At 39.8% G+C, this 16,008-nt stretch overlaps 1 protein-coding gene and 1 long non-coding RNA gene across 2 annotated transcripts in view; one reads left to right on the plus strand and one right to left on the minus strand.

Annotated features, from left to right (window-relative positions):
- LOC119491145 (coatomer subunit delta) lies at window positions 1-13,046 on the plus strand. The gene is made up of 10 exons (XM_037774846.1): window positions 1-213; window positions 2,814-3,077; window positions 5,853-6,032; window positions 6,315-6,520; window positions 6,722-6,883; window positions 8,659-8,824; window positions 9,157-9,304; window positions 9,465-9,573; window positions 10,380-10,584; window positions 11,366-13,046. Exons 1-10 carry the CDS (start codon window positions 211-213, stop codon window positions 11,453-11,455), a joined length of 1,533 nt encoding a protein of 510 aa, XP_037630774.1. The 5' UTR covers window positions 1-210; the 3' UTR covers window positions 11,456-13,046.
- LOC119491152 overlaps window positions 12,419-16,008 on the minus strand; it is an 18,879-nt gene continuing 15,289 nt past the window's right edge. Inside the window, exon 2 of the long non-coding RNA XR_005207549.1 lies at window positions 12,419-12,638. This is a non-coding gene — a long non-coding RNA (uncharacterized LOC119491152). The remainder of the gene's footprint in view (window positions 12,639-16,008) is intronic.

The following is a 16,008-nucleotide window of genomic DNA, read 5'->3' on the forward strand; positions in this document are numbered from 1 at the left end:
CATAGTCCTTGGTGTGGGCGGAGCTACCGCGGCTCTTCCGGTGGAGACGTGGCTCTGCTCTGCTGCCATATTGACGCTAGCTGGCTAACAATCACACAACCTGAAGTCAGCTGTAACATCCGCACCTCGCTGCTCCAGAGAGGACTAGACACCACCACGTAGAGAAACACAGAGAGACGGGACATCGTCTATCATAGAGAGAGACCAAAAATGGTGAGTGGCGGTGGAGAATGGAGATATGTGCCTGGTTTCTATGATCGGGCCTAGCAGGCATCACAACACTGAGAACCAGAGCTAGCAGCTAGCTATGTTCTCCAACAGCGACATCACAGGAGGACCAAACGGTGTTTTCCACTGAGCTGACAGCGCTAACACTATATTGAGTTGGTTAAATGAAGTAAATGAGTCGTGGTTTAACGACAGAGAGTCATATTTCAGGTTGAGTAGGCGGCTCTGAGTGAGAGGACATTGCTGACGTTAACTAGCTTGACATGCTAGCGCGAGCTGCTGCTGTCACTAGCCGATCAGAGCTAACCTCACCTGCTGTCATTATGTGTCCTCAGACAGGCAACACCTTTAACAGATCTAGATAGATGGATAGATAGATAGATAGATAGATAGATAGATAGATAGTAACTTTATTGATCCAGAGGGAAATTCAAGTTTCCAGCATCACAGTTCCATAGTGCACAACATGTTAGTAAAAAGACAGATAGTAGTGCAAAATACCATCCTTTAACTAATCTTACTCATATTTGTGTTATCATTATGGTGGCATGTGTGACAACATGTGTTCAGGACTGTCAACTATGGAAGTTTTTATTGGACTTTATTAGTTGTAAATCACAGAAGACCTTCCACAAATGTGTACCATGATCGATGCCGAATTTGACAATGGTGAGAAGCGATTCAGATGATGTCAGGTCATGTTTAAGATGTGTGTGTATATCTGCCGAGAAACCAAAACTAACTTTGAATCACCACATTTTTGAATGGAGCTTGGTGAGGCATCACATTAGAGACAACAGCAGTGTGGACAGGTACCATACGTTTTCAATACATTCACCTACAGACATGTGTAAGTTTAGCTTAATATAAGTAAGTTTAATATGAGTACACTGTTTATTTCACTCTGGTAAATGAATGAAGGAGCTGTATTCATTCCACGTTGACAATGGCTTAAGTTAGAAATGAAAGACACCGACTGAGATGGATCTGGACTTGATATGGACAAGCAATAAGTGAATGTTGACTATGGACGTTTTTATTGTACTTTATTAGTTGTAACCCACAGAAAACAATTCCACAAATGTATGTATAGATAGATAGATAGATAGTAGTAACTTTATTGATCCCGAGGGAAATTCAAGTTTTCAGCATCACAGTTCCATAGTGCAAAACATGTTAGTAAAAAGGCAGTAAAAAAGTTAGTAGTGCAAAGTACAAAAAAAAATATACCAGATATAAAAATACAAGGAGACGAAGAAAACTGTTAAAACTGAATATAGTGCAGGGTAACAGCTGTGATACAGGACTATTAAAAAAAGTGAATATAGTGCAGAAGAGACTGTTAAAAATGAGTATAGTGCAGGGTAACTCCAGTAGCTTAGTCTATGAAAGTGCACTGTGTGCATTATTATCTGTAATTATATTATATGTCCTCAGCCAGGCAATACCGGATACTGTTCTTTAACTAATCTTACCCATATTTGTGTTATCATTATAGTGAGCCGACTGTGACAACATGTGTTCAGGACTGTCAACTATGGAAGTTTTTATTGGACTTTATTAGTTGTAATCCACAGAAGACAATTCACAAATATTTACCATGATCTGCAAATATTTCAATATCCACAAACATGTATTTTTGTATTTGTGTTGTGTAAAGTCACAAGTTATGCGTATTTGCAAATCGCCCTGTATTTTTGTGAATGTGACTTTACACAACGCAAATACAAAAATAAATGTTTGTGGATAGTGAAATATTTGCAGATCATGGTACACATTTGTGAATTTTTCTTCTGTGGGTTACAATTAATAAAGTCCAATAAAAACTTCCATAGTCAACTTTCAGTTATTGCTTGTCCATATCAAGTCCAGATCCATCTCAGTCGGTGTCTTTCATTTCTAACTTAAGCCATTGTCAACGTGGGATGAATACAGCTCCTTCATTCATTTACCAGAGTGGAATACTCATATTAGGCTTACTTATATTAATCTAAACTTACACATTTCTGTAAGTAAATGTACTGGAAACGTATGGTATCTGTCCACACTGCCGCTGTCTCTAATGTGATGAGCCTCACCAAACACCATTCAAAAATGTGGCGATTCAAAGTTAGTTTTGGTTTCTCGGCAGATATACACATAAACATGACCTAACATCATCTGAATTGCTTCTCACCATTGTCAAATTCAGCATACATGTCACCTCTGTAGCAGCAATTATTTTAGTTATTTAGCTAGTTGCCAGGCAGCTTCTCCTACAGTCTTCTTCTTCCACCAAGACTCAATATAGTAGTTAGCCTTGAGCCGTGCGAACCAATAATACAAGTTGTTCAACTAGCTGTCTTGGGACGGTATTAAATTAACTGATGTTTAACTTGGCAAGACCAAAAAGATGCAAACATTAGTGTTAATTCTGGTTTGAAGTTAAAGGAGGAACTGTAAACCTGATTTGCAAATTAAGTTCCTTTAGCCCCATAACATACTTTTGCCATTTGGTAACATTAGCATGCCCAAACAGATTTTGCATGTATAATGTAGTATAATGCCGAAGCTCTACATTGGTTATGTTTTCTCTTCACCTGCAGGTGCTGTTGGCAGCGGCGGTGTGCACCAAGGCCGGCAAGGCCATTGTATCACGGCAGTTTGTGGAAATGACCCGGACACGTATTGAGGGTCTTCTGGCTGCATTCCCTAAACTGATGAACACGGGCAAGCAGCACACCTTTGTGGAAACAGACAGTGTTCGCTACGTGTACCAGCCACTGGAGAAACTCTACATGGTCCTCATCACCACCAAGAACAGCAACATCCTGGAGGACTTGGAGACACTCAGACTCTTCTCCCGTGTGGTAAGGAAACACGGAGCTGAGTTTCTGTCTGTCTGTGCCTAGAAATTAGATTATATCCATCATTAGTGTGGTTAAAGTTAACATGTCACATGGCAGTGTGAAGAAATGGCAATTGCTTTAATGATTTCCCTTCTGTAGCTGTAGGTCAATACTAGTTACTTATAAATAAATGTAATGGATGTTTACTTTTTCCACATCCAGTCACTCAAACCTGTCAGCACCTGTCACCAGGTGTGTGTTATCCCCTTTGACTTATTCTAACATGTAATATAGCAGTCTTCAGCATCTCAGTGGGTATTAATGACAGGTCTATGTTAGAGTAGGATTGGGGATATCCAACAGTATATCTGAAGCGAGCAGAGAGGATTATGGTCTGCTTCTTTAATAGTCCAGTACAAATTTACAGGTTCAACCATTTATGAGCAATTTTTAATTTTTTTACTGACCTTAATTTCAATTATAGCTGTCATGTAGAGCTTGACGAGCACATACAAGATACAACTAACACAAGAAAAAGAAAGAAAGAAAAAACAAAATATGTACAAGTTGGAGGCAAAGCCATGTTCAATAATTTAAGTGAAAGTGATGTGTTGAATTAGGAGATTTTGTTTTATTTATTATCATAATTTGGGGAGTAAACAGAATATTGGATGAGAAATGCTAACTAATTGTTATATCTCTAGTAACATCAGAGACAACTGTTTGGCCACATCCTATTAAGGACTTAGTATTTAAAAGTAAATCTGTTGGCAAACTGAATTTATTCCCATTATGTAACAAAACCAAGCTGCACTGCTTTGTTCCATTTATTTTCTGAAAAAATGTCATTGTTGTTCAAGTAATCTGACACCCCTTTGACTTTTTCACACTATTGTAATTTATTTGATTTCCCTTTTGTAAATTAGCTATAGACAGGCAGAAAATCTGAATTGCATGCAATATGTATTTGGGTGTTTTGAGTGGTCCACAATTCGATTTGACTTTCGGTTTTAAGGTCACGATTTGATTGGATTTTCGATTTAAACATGCCATTGTTGATTCATAAATATCAACAGATCATTGGTTTTATGCCCTGACATCTGTCAGGGCATAAAACCAAATTCTTCTTTAAAAAGAGAACTGAACTCCCTTTTTATTTAGAAAGTGTTTCAAAAATTAGACTACAACAGTCTACAATATAAAAAGCTGCGTCTTTTCAATATCAGTATCTGTGTGACCCACATCAGTACATAAATATTCCAAAACCAAACCTAAATCCTCTGCAGTGCATTACAAGTGTGCTGTAATCTACAGAAATACGGTTTTGTTGTCATTTACTGTCGCGCTTGTTTCTCTTCTCTCTTTTTCCCCCTCTCCTCTCTCTCTCTCTCTCTCTCTCTCTCTCTCTCTCTCTCTCTCTCTCTCTCTCTCTCTCTCTCTCTCTCTCTCTCTCTCTCTCTCTCTCTCTCTCTCTCTCTGATCGCTGTGTGTCACCTATGGGTGTCACCTATGGGTGTTCACCGAGGGCGGAGCTTGTGTGTGCAGAGCTGAGAGACAGCACTCAGCAGTCAGCTAGCTTGTTGCTCTCGCTACCAATATCAATTGCTCTGAAACAACAATATTGAGCTGAAAAAACTTGCATGTAGGCTGAAATTCAACCGTGGTGTTGTTCTGTCGGGAGATGCAGTGACTTAGTGTTAAACCAAGTAAGAGCAGAAGCGCTATGAGTAAGGAAAAATAACTAACTAACTAACTAACTAACTAACTAACTAACTAACTAACTAACTAACTAACTAACTAACTAACTAACTAACTAACTAACTAACTAACTAACTAACTAACTAACTAAAGTCCACTAACTGCCAGCCAATTTCATTCAGTGTAAAATGACATAGGCAAATGTTACTTTTTGTTAATGTTTGTATTGTAACGTGTCTGTTCAGAACATGGTGGCTTATGTTGGTAATTGTGATTTTTGTGCTGGTTTATAATTTTAACCATGAGTCAGATGGCTGTTACATTTCTTGAGTCCAGCTATAATTTTCCTTCACCTCACGCAAGTAGGTGGTGGCGGAGAAAATAAAGAATGATCCTGCTTTTGATTTTGATGGTCGCGACCGGAAGCTAATTTCAAATGATTTCCACTTTAGAATGCAAATCATGACACCCCTAGTGGTCAACTTTACTATCACATACTACAGTGGGAAATGGGGTCATGGTTGATTTTCATGATTCATGTTCTAACTGGACTCAAATTACAATCCAAAATGGACAAAACATTTCATTATTAGAAGAAAGAATAAATTACGTTATGTAAATGTATGTGATGACTGCTTGATAAAATGATGCTCATTACAACTGCTCAGAGCGTGACATCTTTATTAATACACAGGGCTTAGGACGTCAAGCTCTGCTATTAATACTGTACAGCAACTGGTGATCCTTTGAAGTGTTAAATAGCAAACTTTAAATGGCTTGTCAGGAACTGGTGAAAGGCGTATTTATGCCACAAAAATGATGAGAAAACAAGCAGTGTTGATAAAGTTCAGCAAAAAAGAGGCAATGTTTAAACAACCTTGCAGTGTTCAGTAGTGTTTTTATTCAGGACCAGACACATCATGATCAGTGGAGTTGTCTGCAGTGAAGCTTTTAGCCTAGATTGTCATGTAGAACAAATTTTTCTGTCACCTTTCCTCAACGTTCACATCTCTTACTCACTGCATTAATGTGCCAAATGTTAAAATGCTCGCTCTAGTTCAGTTGACTGATATTCCTTTTTCTTCCCTACCGTTCCAGATCCCAGAATACTGTCGTGTCCTGGAGGAGAGCGAAATATCGGAGCACTGTTTTGACCTGATCTTTGCCTTCGATGAGATTGTGGCGCTGGGCTACAGAGAGAACGTCAACCTGGCTCAGATCCGCACCTTCACAGAGATGGACTCCCACGAGGAGAAGGTTTTCCGTGCTGTCAGAGAGGTGAGATCACACGGTTGTGTCCGTCTGGTTTATTGGATAAAATACATTTTATTGGTCCCTATGGGGAAATATGGCCATTGCAGCATGTACTCTGTTACATCTTATACAAAGTGTGCATTGTATCACATGGTAGATGAGGTTACTATTTTTATCTCAGTGTATTTATAATAATTTCCCAACACTGCACTAGTTTGCAGCACTTAGAAAAAACAGTGCAAATTATGTATTTACTATCATATCATGTAGATCAACTTTAAATGTTGTTGTTTTGTCAATCCACAGACCCAGGAAAGAGAGGCCAAGGCAGAGATGAGGAGGAAGGCCAAGGAGCTGCAGCAGGCTAGGAGGGACGCCGAGCGCTCTGGAAAGAAGGTACCAGCTTTCGGCGGCTTTGGCAGCGCCGGCATGACCAGCGTCTCCTCAGGGTCCATCATCACAGACACCATCGTCGAGCCTGAGAAGCCCAAGATCACACCAGCTACAGTCAGGTACGACTCCAAGAAATACATGTGTAAAATCCTTTTGGATTTGAACATCTCTTTTTGCTATTTAGGTGGTTGCACTGTGGTGCACAGGGACTTTTGTGGCCAGTTACTGTAGTTTTGATTGGGAGTGTTTAGAAGTTGATGCTCTTTTTAATGGTTGAAGACCGCTGTTCAAAGATGGTGTTTTTCTTTTTTTCTTTCCAGACCAAGTGGACCCAGTAAGGCTCTGAAACTGGGTGCTAAAGGGAAAGAGGTGGACAACTTTGTTGACAAGCTGAAGTCCGAGGGTGAAACCATCATGCCCAGCACAGGAAAGAGGGGCTCAGATGTATCTAAAGCTCTACCACCACCAGTCAACGTTGAGAGGTAAGCCTCAGACATACTTTCTGCATTCTGCGTCCGCGTCCAGCTGCAGACATGTTCCAGACGTGCACGCGGTTCCATTCATACTACTGTAGGGTCCTTGCAATGGGTCTGCGTCGGCCTGGCGTTCCTACATTTCATTCCAGTTGGTGGAGTTCAACACCGTCTTTGTATTCCTTCAAAGACGAATTATATAAATGTGGGTAACGGCGGATCTACTCATACAACCTTACTTCAAAGCAAGCATCCATTTTGCTATCTCCTCCTGCTTCCTCTTCCTCTTGGCAAACCAGCTAGAGTTGCAAGTATACGTCTCCAACTGGATTTGGCGTGTGGAACAACTACAGCATGTGCAGTCGGCGCGCTTGCTATGCGTACAGTCCGCGTGGTTTTTATTTTTATGCGCAGATGTCCACTTGGGGTCCTTGTGGACGTGAGCGGATGACGATATTTACGTCACGCGGACTAAAGCGGACGCCGAAGGTATGAATAAGCCTGTACAGACGCATCACAAGCTTTAAATATAGGTATTGTTTATTCCTCTGGAATTGTTGTAATGCTTGTTTCCACTGACCAAAAATCAAAGTTTAAAAGTGATAACACTGGTGGTTCTTGCAGACTTTGTTAATGTAGAAGTGGCCTTCGCCCTGTAAAAGTGTTATTTAATAATAATGAAACTAAGTATTCGGGTTCATGTATTTATACATTTTGATAGTCTGATAACGACGAGAACAAACATAAAAAAAAAAAAAAATTCTGAATGGTTTGACAAAAATGTTATTGAGGGTTGATGTGGTATGGTCGGTCACGCGGTGCTCTATAAGTCAAAACCCATATTTATGATTAGGGCCGCACCACTAAGCATTGATTACTCAAATTTTATAAGCATCGTAAGTAGGTTCCTGGTCATACTGTAGTTTATGAATTATGACCAGGAGCCACATATTTAAATTGTTGTGAATGTGTGGAAAGATGATGAACAAATGCATTTGACAGGTAAAATATGGGACTTGTAGCAGGTGCACTCGCCTGCACTGTAACTGTACGGAGTGAATAATATATTTCTCATAATTAAAAGTGAAAATATCAGTAATAATGTTGAGTATTATCAAAGCAACAACTCAGAGTCGACTTGAAAATTCTGATTCAGGTCCAGCCCTTATCATGGCATAAATATAAAGTGGGTGTAACATGATATGATGAACAAAGTTCAGTAAATGCAGTTGAGCTCAAATGAAATGGTGTACACCTCCATCCAACATAATCTTTGTTTTTATGACCTCTTAGGCCATTCTGTGATTTTCTTTTTTCCTTTTAAATTGATTTTCAATAATTTATTAAACTTCCTGCACCAAACTGAAAAGGATATGGACCTGAATGCAACAGTAGCTGCTTTTAGTCATACTTGCGTTTTCGATTCAATGATTTGACAAGTATTCATGTTTCCTGTATGATTAGAATTATTATTATAGTGGTTTGACAGAACATGGAGAAGATATTTGTCTTGTATTAAAATCAGGATCTGGCCATTCAGTGTTCACTGTTCGCCGACAACATTTTGGAAGTCTGTCTGCAAAAGCCTCTCCTAGTAGTAGTAATTCACTGCTCGCCTCCATAATCATTTACTTTTGCTTTGAGTCAAGTTTTATTTTTCTTTAATAGAAAGGCTTACTTTACTTCACACTTTGATACATTTTGTAGTATGACCTGATTTGACTTGTCATCTGTGTAATTGATTCATTACTTAAAGCCTGTTTGGATGTGTTTTTCGTCTCCAGTGTACACCTGCGCGTGGAGGAGAAGATCTCGCTGACTTGCGGTCGCGACGGCGGCCTACAGAACATGGAGGTGCTGGGCATGGTCACGCTCCGGGTCTCAGACGACAAGAGCGGACGCATCCGCCTCATTATCAACAACAATGACAACAAAGGACTACAGCTGCAAGTAGGTTGACTTCGTATTATAAGCATTCCCTGGAGACAATGATATGCCACACGACAGTATAGCTTATGGTTTTATTATGTACATTTGTTTTTTGTTAGAGGATGATACAGTGTGATACAATCACCTTTCATACTTTTCACACATACATGCAACTGAGAGGGAAAAAAAAGCAAAATAAAACACCAGTTACTAAAAATGAAACTGTTGCACTTCCAATTTCAGAAGTTTAAATGACCCAAACTGTAATGTGTACGTTAATCCACACACAACTTCTCTCAGTTTAACAACTGAATAATGGCAGTAGTATTAATTGTGTTTTTGTCTCTTCTCAGACACATCCCAATGTGGACAAGAAGTTGTTCACAGCCGAGTCAGTGATTGGCCTGAAGAACCCAGAGAAGTCCTTCCCTCTCAACAATGATGTTGGTGTGCTGAAGTGGAGACTACAGACCACAGACGAGGCCCTCATACCTCTAACCAGTAAGTGCCAATCCATGTGCTTTATCTGGGGACTGGTGGAGTAAAGGCAGTTTGATGTTTATTTCAGCCTTTGTTGTATACACATTTGACAGTCTTTGTACCGTGAAGACGCTAATGCGATTGATAATGTGCCAATATAACTGTGTTGTTCCTTCCACAGTAAACTGCTGGCCTTCAGAGAGTGGTACTGGCTGTGATGTCAACATCGAATATGAGCTGCAGGAGGATAGCCTCGAGCTCAACGACGTGGTCATCAGCATCCCTGTACCGTGAGTACATCTACTGAACAAATGTAGAAGCTCTGAATGAGTTAATGTTGTGGGTTATTGGTGCATTAAAGCAGCAGTAGGCAGGTTGGAGCAACTATGATTTTAAAAAAAAAAAAAAAAAAAAATAGTTATTTTTATAAAACGGTCGCTATATCCTGACAGTAGTGCATCAGACAGGTAATCTGAAAAAAATGATGTGCCTCTGTGTCCTCCGGTGCTCCTAATGGCATCTGTAAGATTTCACAGAACGGAGGAGAACAACCAATCGGAGCCAAGCTGGAGCTTTGCCGTCTCTGAGCAGCTGTCAATCACTCGGAAATTAGGCATTACAGTAACCGAATATTGATTCATATTTGATCAGCGCTGCCTAGTTTGATCAGAGTTCGCGAGTGATTGACAGCTTCCTCTGTTAAATGAACAGCCAATAGGAACGCTCTCTTTCTCTGAAGTGACCTGTGATTGGTCAAAGTCTCCCGTCACGGGCTAGATTTCCTAAAGCCTGAAAACAGAGCCATGAGGAGGTGCAGAAGTCTAGTTGTCTCTCAGAACACTTGAATTACAATATGCTGAAAGATTATGGAATTTTTGCCCAATGATGCCAAAAATATTCTGCCTTCTGCCGCTTTAATAGTGACAGTTTGTTGTAGTAGTTGATACACACTGTCCTCGGACCTGAGTTCAACGATCTCTAAAGAAATAAGTTCCGTTAAAACAAATTGCGTGAATGTGTTATTATCTTGTTAACTTTGACAGCCCTAGTTTATATGTACGTGTTGAGATCTTTGTGTTTTCCCGTTCCTCTGCAGGTCTGGTGTGGGAGCTCCTATGATCGGCGATCTGGACGGAGAGTACAAACATGACAGCAGGCGAAACATTCTGGAGTGGTGCTTACCCGTCATCGATGCCAACAACAAGACCGGCAGCCTGGAGTTCAGCATCGTCGGACAGCCCAATGACTTCTTCCCTATCAACGTGTCCTTTGTGTCCAAGCGCAACTACTGCGACATCCAGGTGGGTTCCTTGTTTTATAATGTTTCATACTTCTGGTAAATATAATCTAATAAAGCTTATTTCCATATATGTATTTAGTATATACAGTTTTTTTGACACCTTATTTTGAAAGCCGGACGTAGTCACACATGTATACTTCCGCTAACTTCGCCAAGTCCGTCTCTAGCTCTCCCGTCAGCTCCGTTTTCTTTATACATCCATGGTCAGCTCCATCGGGGCTGTTTGAATGCATTTAACATAAATGTCAGTATATGGGTGCTCTACAGTTGTAGCGTCGGCCCATTTGACCACGGAGACGAGAGCGACGGCCGGCTTGACCGCACGTTACCGCGATACGATGCTGTTTCCTGTCCATGACAGAGTTAGCATGCAGCTTTAGCCATGCTGTCTAGCTCTGCTTTTCCTGCAATGTGTGAAACCCAAAGTGTTTCCATACTTTGGGTTTCCAGCCCGCTATATCGGCAGATATTAGTTTGATATATCATTATCAGTGTATATATTGATCGATAAATACCAAGGAATTGCAGTACATAAATGCCAAACTAGGTTTGAGGTAATTTAAAAACCGTGAATATGTTGCATAGTTTGTCCACCAGAGAGCACTGACAAGTTAATTTTTGTATTGTAAAATGAAACTCACTTATATTGATAACAGTATTGGCCTCATAAACCCAGTATTGTTCGGGTTAAATAAATGTCATGGATACAAAACAAAAGTAAAACAGTTGAACTGTCACATGATAGTGCTCAATAATGTTCATTTTTTCTTTCCCCCCCCCAGGTTACCAAAGCGACTTACGTCGATGGCGACAGCTCTGTTAGATTCTCCTCAGAAACCTCCTTCCTTGTCGACAAATACGAAATCCTGTAAAAAAATATTCAAAGAAAAACAACAAAATCAACAAAAAAAAATCACCAACAAAAAAAAGTCCAAATCTATGCTACAGAGAAAGATTGAAGATTTCTTGCCTGCCCACCCTGTATACTATTTCAGAGACTGTGTACATCGACGGGACTACGTCAGCCCTCTGGCAAAGCCTCTTCCTGTGGTGGAGCAGAGCAGCGGTGGTGTATTTATATGTTTGTATGAGAGAGGATCATCTATATATAGAGTTAATTGAAAACGAAAAAAGAAAACTACACTGATGCTGTTGTGTTCGCCAAGCAGAACTGTAAAGAGGACTTCAGGCTAAGTAGAGGATGACTGCGGGGGGGGTGCAGGAGAGACCAGCGGCCGTCTCCTCGTCAGTCTATCGGTAAAACCCTGCGAGGAGCGGACCTGAGGCCACCGTATCAGCCTCCCAATAGAGCGAGCGCTGGTAGTCTTAACATCCTCCACACCCTTTCTTCTCCAGTCACATTGCAATGGTTCATTGATAACGGGGTTCTTGCTTTCTTTCTTTTCAGATTTTTCTTATCCATAATAACTGCAGAGTTGTAACAGTCTCAATCATTATAAGCCTGTCACTCTTTAATCGTTAAACTATTGTGATTTGGTATCTCACTTCAGATGATTTTTTTCTTTTCTCTTTCTCGTGAGGACACTTGAGTTTTTGTAGAGGTAACACTTCGCTGAAAAGCAAAAAAATATGGCTCTGTGCTCAGTATATTGTCTGTACTGTCTGCGGTTATCAGCGTCCCTTTAATTTTAACTGCTATTTTTTTACCGTTTGCTGTATAATTTGTCATTGTTTACCACTAATCTGGATATTGAAATTTTGACCGTGAAGAGCCGGACTTTGTAAGGATTTTTTTTTCAGCTGCAGGGGCAAAGTCACCGAGTAAAAATACATTTGACCGTTGCATCTGTGGAACTCTTCTCATGATCTTTTTTGTAACACCATTGCAACCACTCCTCACTTTGTCAGGAAGCCATGATTCACTCTGGTCCATTTAAATCCAGCGATCAGCCCTCAGATATCACAGAGTAAAAAAAATACTTTGAACGCGGCCCAGAAACAACATCCAAGCCCTTAAACTAACATCCCACAAGAGCGTTTTAGATCTGAGATCGGAGTGGATGCGTGCTGGCGTGCTGGCGTGATGGTGGAAATCTACACACACACACACACACACACACACACACACACACAGACCAGGGATCAGAGACCGACCCACTCCCCTCATATCCTAAGGTAAGCAGAGAGACTACTGGAGCCCTCGCAGTAAACTCTGCTGACAACAACCCCTGTTCATCCACCCAGTCATCCTTTACTTACATTCTCATAGCACATCAACATTATTCAAGATATAACATTTGTCTTTCTTGTTTTTTTCTTTTTTTTCTTTTCTTCATTTGTACTCCCCAAATTTCAATTTAGCAATGGTTGTGTGGATGTGGGGTTGAAAATGACTAGATTGAGCATTTTTAACTAAATTACTGAAGGGGAATCTTAACATTCCAGTGTACAATTAGAAAAAAAGAATCTTTAATGGAATAAAATGTATTATTGAAAATGTAAGTCTGACTTGGGTTTTTGTGTTGGTAATGCACTTAATTAGCACCAGGAATTTACCCAGTTGGGAATCATCAATAATGCAAGAATGTATTGTAGTGCTAGCTCTCTCTGGCTCTGGGCATTTTATGAGTTTGGTTCCATCAGGCAGAATTTGTTTATATTTTAATGGTATTTAGCATTGAGTTGATTGCAATTATTAAATTGATTAAGAATTGAATATGATATAAGAGAGAGAGGCAGTCAGAGATGGTCCATGACAGTACAGTTACAGTGTCTGGCTAAAAGAGCCACCCGGATACATACTTTTTTGAGACCCGCGGGCGATCCCGATAGACTTAGCAGGTTCAGTTTTAGAGCTAAAGTGAAGGTACAGATATCATATGAAACTAGAAAACACAAGCGTTGGTAACAACCATGTCCTGCTAGCTTGTTGGAAAGGAGAATAAAAAACGCTCTAAAGTTGGGTTAAATTTTGGTGAGGACAAACTGGCATGGCCATTTTCAAACGGGTTACTTGACCTCTGACCTCAAGATATGTGAATGAAAATGGGTTCTATGGGTAACCACTTTATGATTATCAAATGCAGTTTGGAGTAAAAACCATGCCGTTTTATGAACGCATAAATAAATGTGTTATTTTCACCTATACTAAAATGGTGTATTTGAATGTTTCTGTAACTGGGGTCCCTAAACAGTCTTGGAATAACATAAATTGGGTCTCACTGCAAAGCTGAGACTCTTGTGGATTCAATGAGCCCAATTGTATTAATGTGTGATGATGTAAGTCCCCATCATTCATTGTAATGAGACCATTTTTTTAATTTGACCTCACCACCTCCAATCGCCAAAAAATACAATTCTTGCAGATCTCAATATGTCAAAAGTTTTTGACACCAAATCACGGCATGTCTTTTTCTATGGTGTTCCTCAAGGTCTTGGTGTTTTAATGTGTTATTTTGGAGGGATTATTGATAATTTTGATCAATTCTTGAGTGGTAAAATATGGTTCAATTTAGCACCAAATCTGTGTAACAAATGGTATCAACCCCAAAATTGCTGCAACAATTTATGAGACACAGTAGAGCATGGGGATGGCCATTAATGACTAGAACAACTTGACACAGTACTGAGCAGCATCTCAAATGAATTTTCAGTTTCCCAGCTTTCAGATGATGTACATCACTTCTATGTGACATCTACTGTTGACCTGCTATCTCCCCCTAAGGATCCCCTATACCCCCCTAAAAAAGGTTAAAAACTAGTCTTTTGTGGGTCTCAGAGGGTTAACTATACAAAACATGTATTTCCTGAAAGAACTCAATTTATATTTGAGTTATTTTTTTTTTTTTTGTGTCTTATGTGATGACTAACCACAGTCAAAGTCACAGTCGGATTTAAGCTCTCAGAATGACCCATCCTGTCTGGTCACGCGAGACGTCATTCATTGGCATTAACTGTACGGGTCACAGAAGCCAGACTAAACATGGAGCGGTGAGCCACAGGTTGTTTCTACATGCATGACTCATGTCTGAGCTTTATAGAACCACTAAAGTACAGGCAGCTTTAGTAACTCACCGTGGTTCACAACCCTTTTGGCGTATAACCCTCTTACTTCAAACATTATAGATGTTTTAGTTACTTTGGCTTCAGGATTACATCACTATTAATATGATATTGGCTGTTTGTGTGCTTTTTTTTAAAATTATGCAAAGGCGTTAATAGGGGAAAATAACAATTGTCCAATAAATATGAAAAGCTGCTCCTCTGGAAAGGCTATCATTTTCTTATATTGATCCTATAAACAATTTAAGGTTTACTGATATCTGATCTGACCCATGGACTAGGAGGTCACCGCCTAGCAGCAAACGTAGATATGGGTCGTAATAAACTGCTTACACAGAGGAAAGCTTGATGGAAAACCATGTAGAAAATGTAATGGAAATATGACATTTCTGTTCTGTTTATGTATTAATGTAAGGAAGATCACAGCCTCCTCATTTATCTTGTATTGATGCACCAACTTTTCCACCTCAGCCAAGTGTAAAAAAAATATTTTTGGTGTTAACACATTTTTTTTGTGCAAATTGAAGATTCATTCAAGTGGAGGGAAATGTACTTAAAGGACCAGTGTGTAAAATTTCAGGGGAACTATTAATTAAATATAATATTCATAACTATGTTTTCATTAGTGTTTAATCACCTGAAACTAAGAATCGTTGTGTTTTCGTTAGCTTAGAATGAGCCTTTCATATCTACACAGGGAGTCCTCTTCACTGAGTCCGCCATGTTTCTACAGTAGCCCAGAACGGACAAACCAAACCAAACACTGGCTCTAGAGAGAGCCTTTTATGTTTTTATGTTACCTGCAGGGCACCGTAGTTCTCTGACACGCTTGTGAATCTAACGTGAGCCGCAGAGTGTAAAACCATGGTACCGCCAGCTGCCGTCTGACTTCCGTTGCTCCTAAAGTAGTGTTATTATGGTGAGGATGGACTCTGAGCAAGGCAAATTGTGTTTTTTGCACTCGACGGCTCACATTACAGCAGTCTTTGAAAGGCAGGAGTGAGCGGAGGGGTATTCAGGTGGTTGCAATCCCCAACCACACCAGTAGATGTCGCCAAATCCTACACACTGAGATCTGAAGGATAAATGGTTTTCTTGTTGGACTCATTATTTGAGTTTGGTTTTTCTTGCTTTAGTAGGAAATTTGTGTGTAAAATGTGTTTTGAGTCTGACCCATACTTTTGATTTGATTACATATTTTTTGGATTAAATCTAGCCAGATTTAATTTGATAAAAATGAATTGAAGGGTTGTGTTTAGGCTATCCGGGATAAATCTCAATGATTTCCAATATTTTTCTTTAAAGTGACATGGTAGAAATTCTGATTATTCTTCTCCTGTCTGGCGCCCAAATATTATTTTAGATATCTTGGGATTATACCTACGCTACAAGTGTCTCCACT

The sequence above is a fragment of the Sebastes umbrosus genome, chromosome 7 (assembly GCF_015220745.1).
Source record: "Sebastes umbrosus isolate fSebUmb1 chromosome 7, fSebUmb1.pri, whole genome shotgun sequence".
Classification (NCBI taxonomy): domain Eukaryota; kingdom Metazoa; phylum Chordata; class Actinopteri; order Perciformes; family Sebastidae; genus Sebastes; species Sebastes umbrosus.

Bases quoted from the DNA above. Each gene is read 5' to 3' on its own strand.
- LOC119491145 (XM_037774846.1), top strand. The intron at 9,305-9,464 runs GTAAGTGCCAAT...TTCCTTCCACAG, and splicing joins GGCCCTCATACCTCTAACCA to TAAACTGCTGGCCTTCAGAG. The intron at 9,574-10,379 runs GTGAGTACATCT...GTTCCTCTGCAG, and splicing joins GTCATCAGCATCCCTGTACC to GTCTGGTGTGGGAGCTCCTA.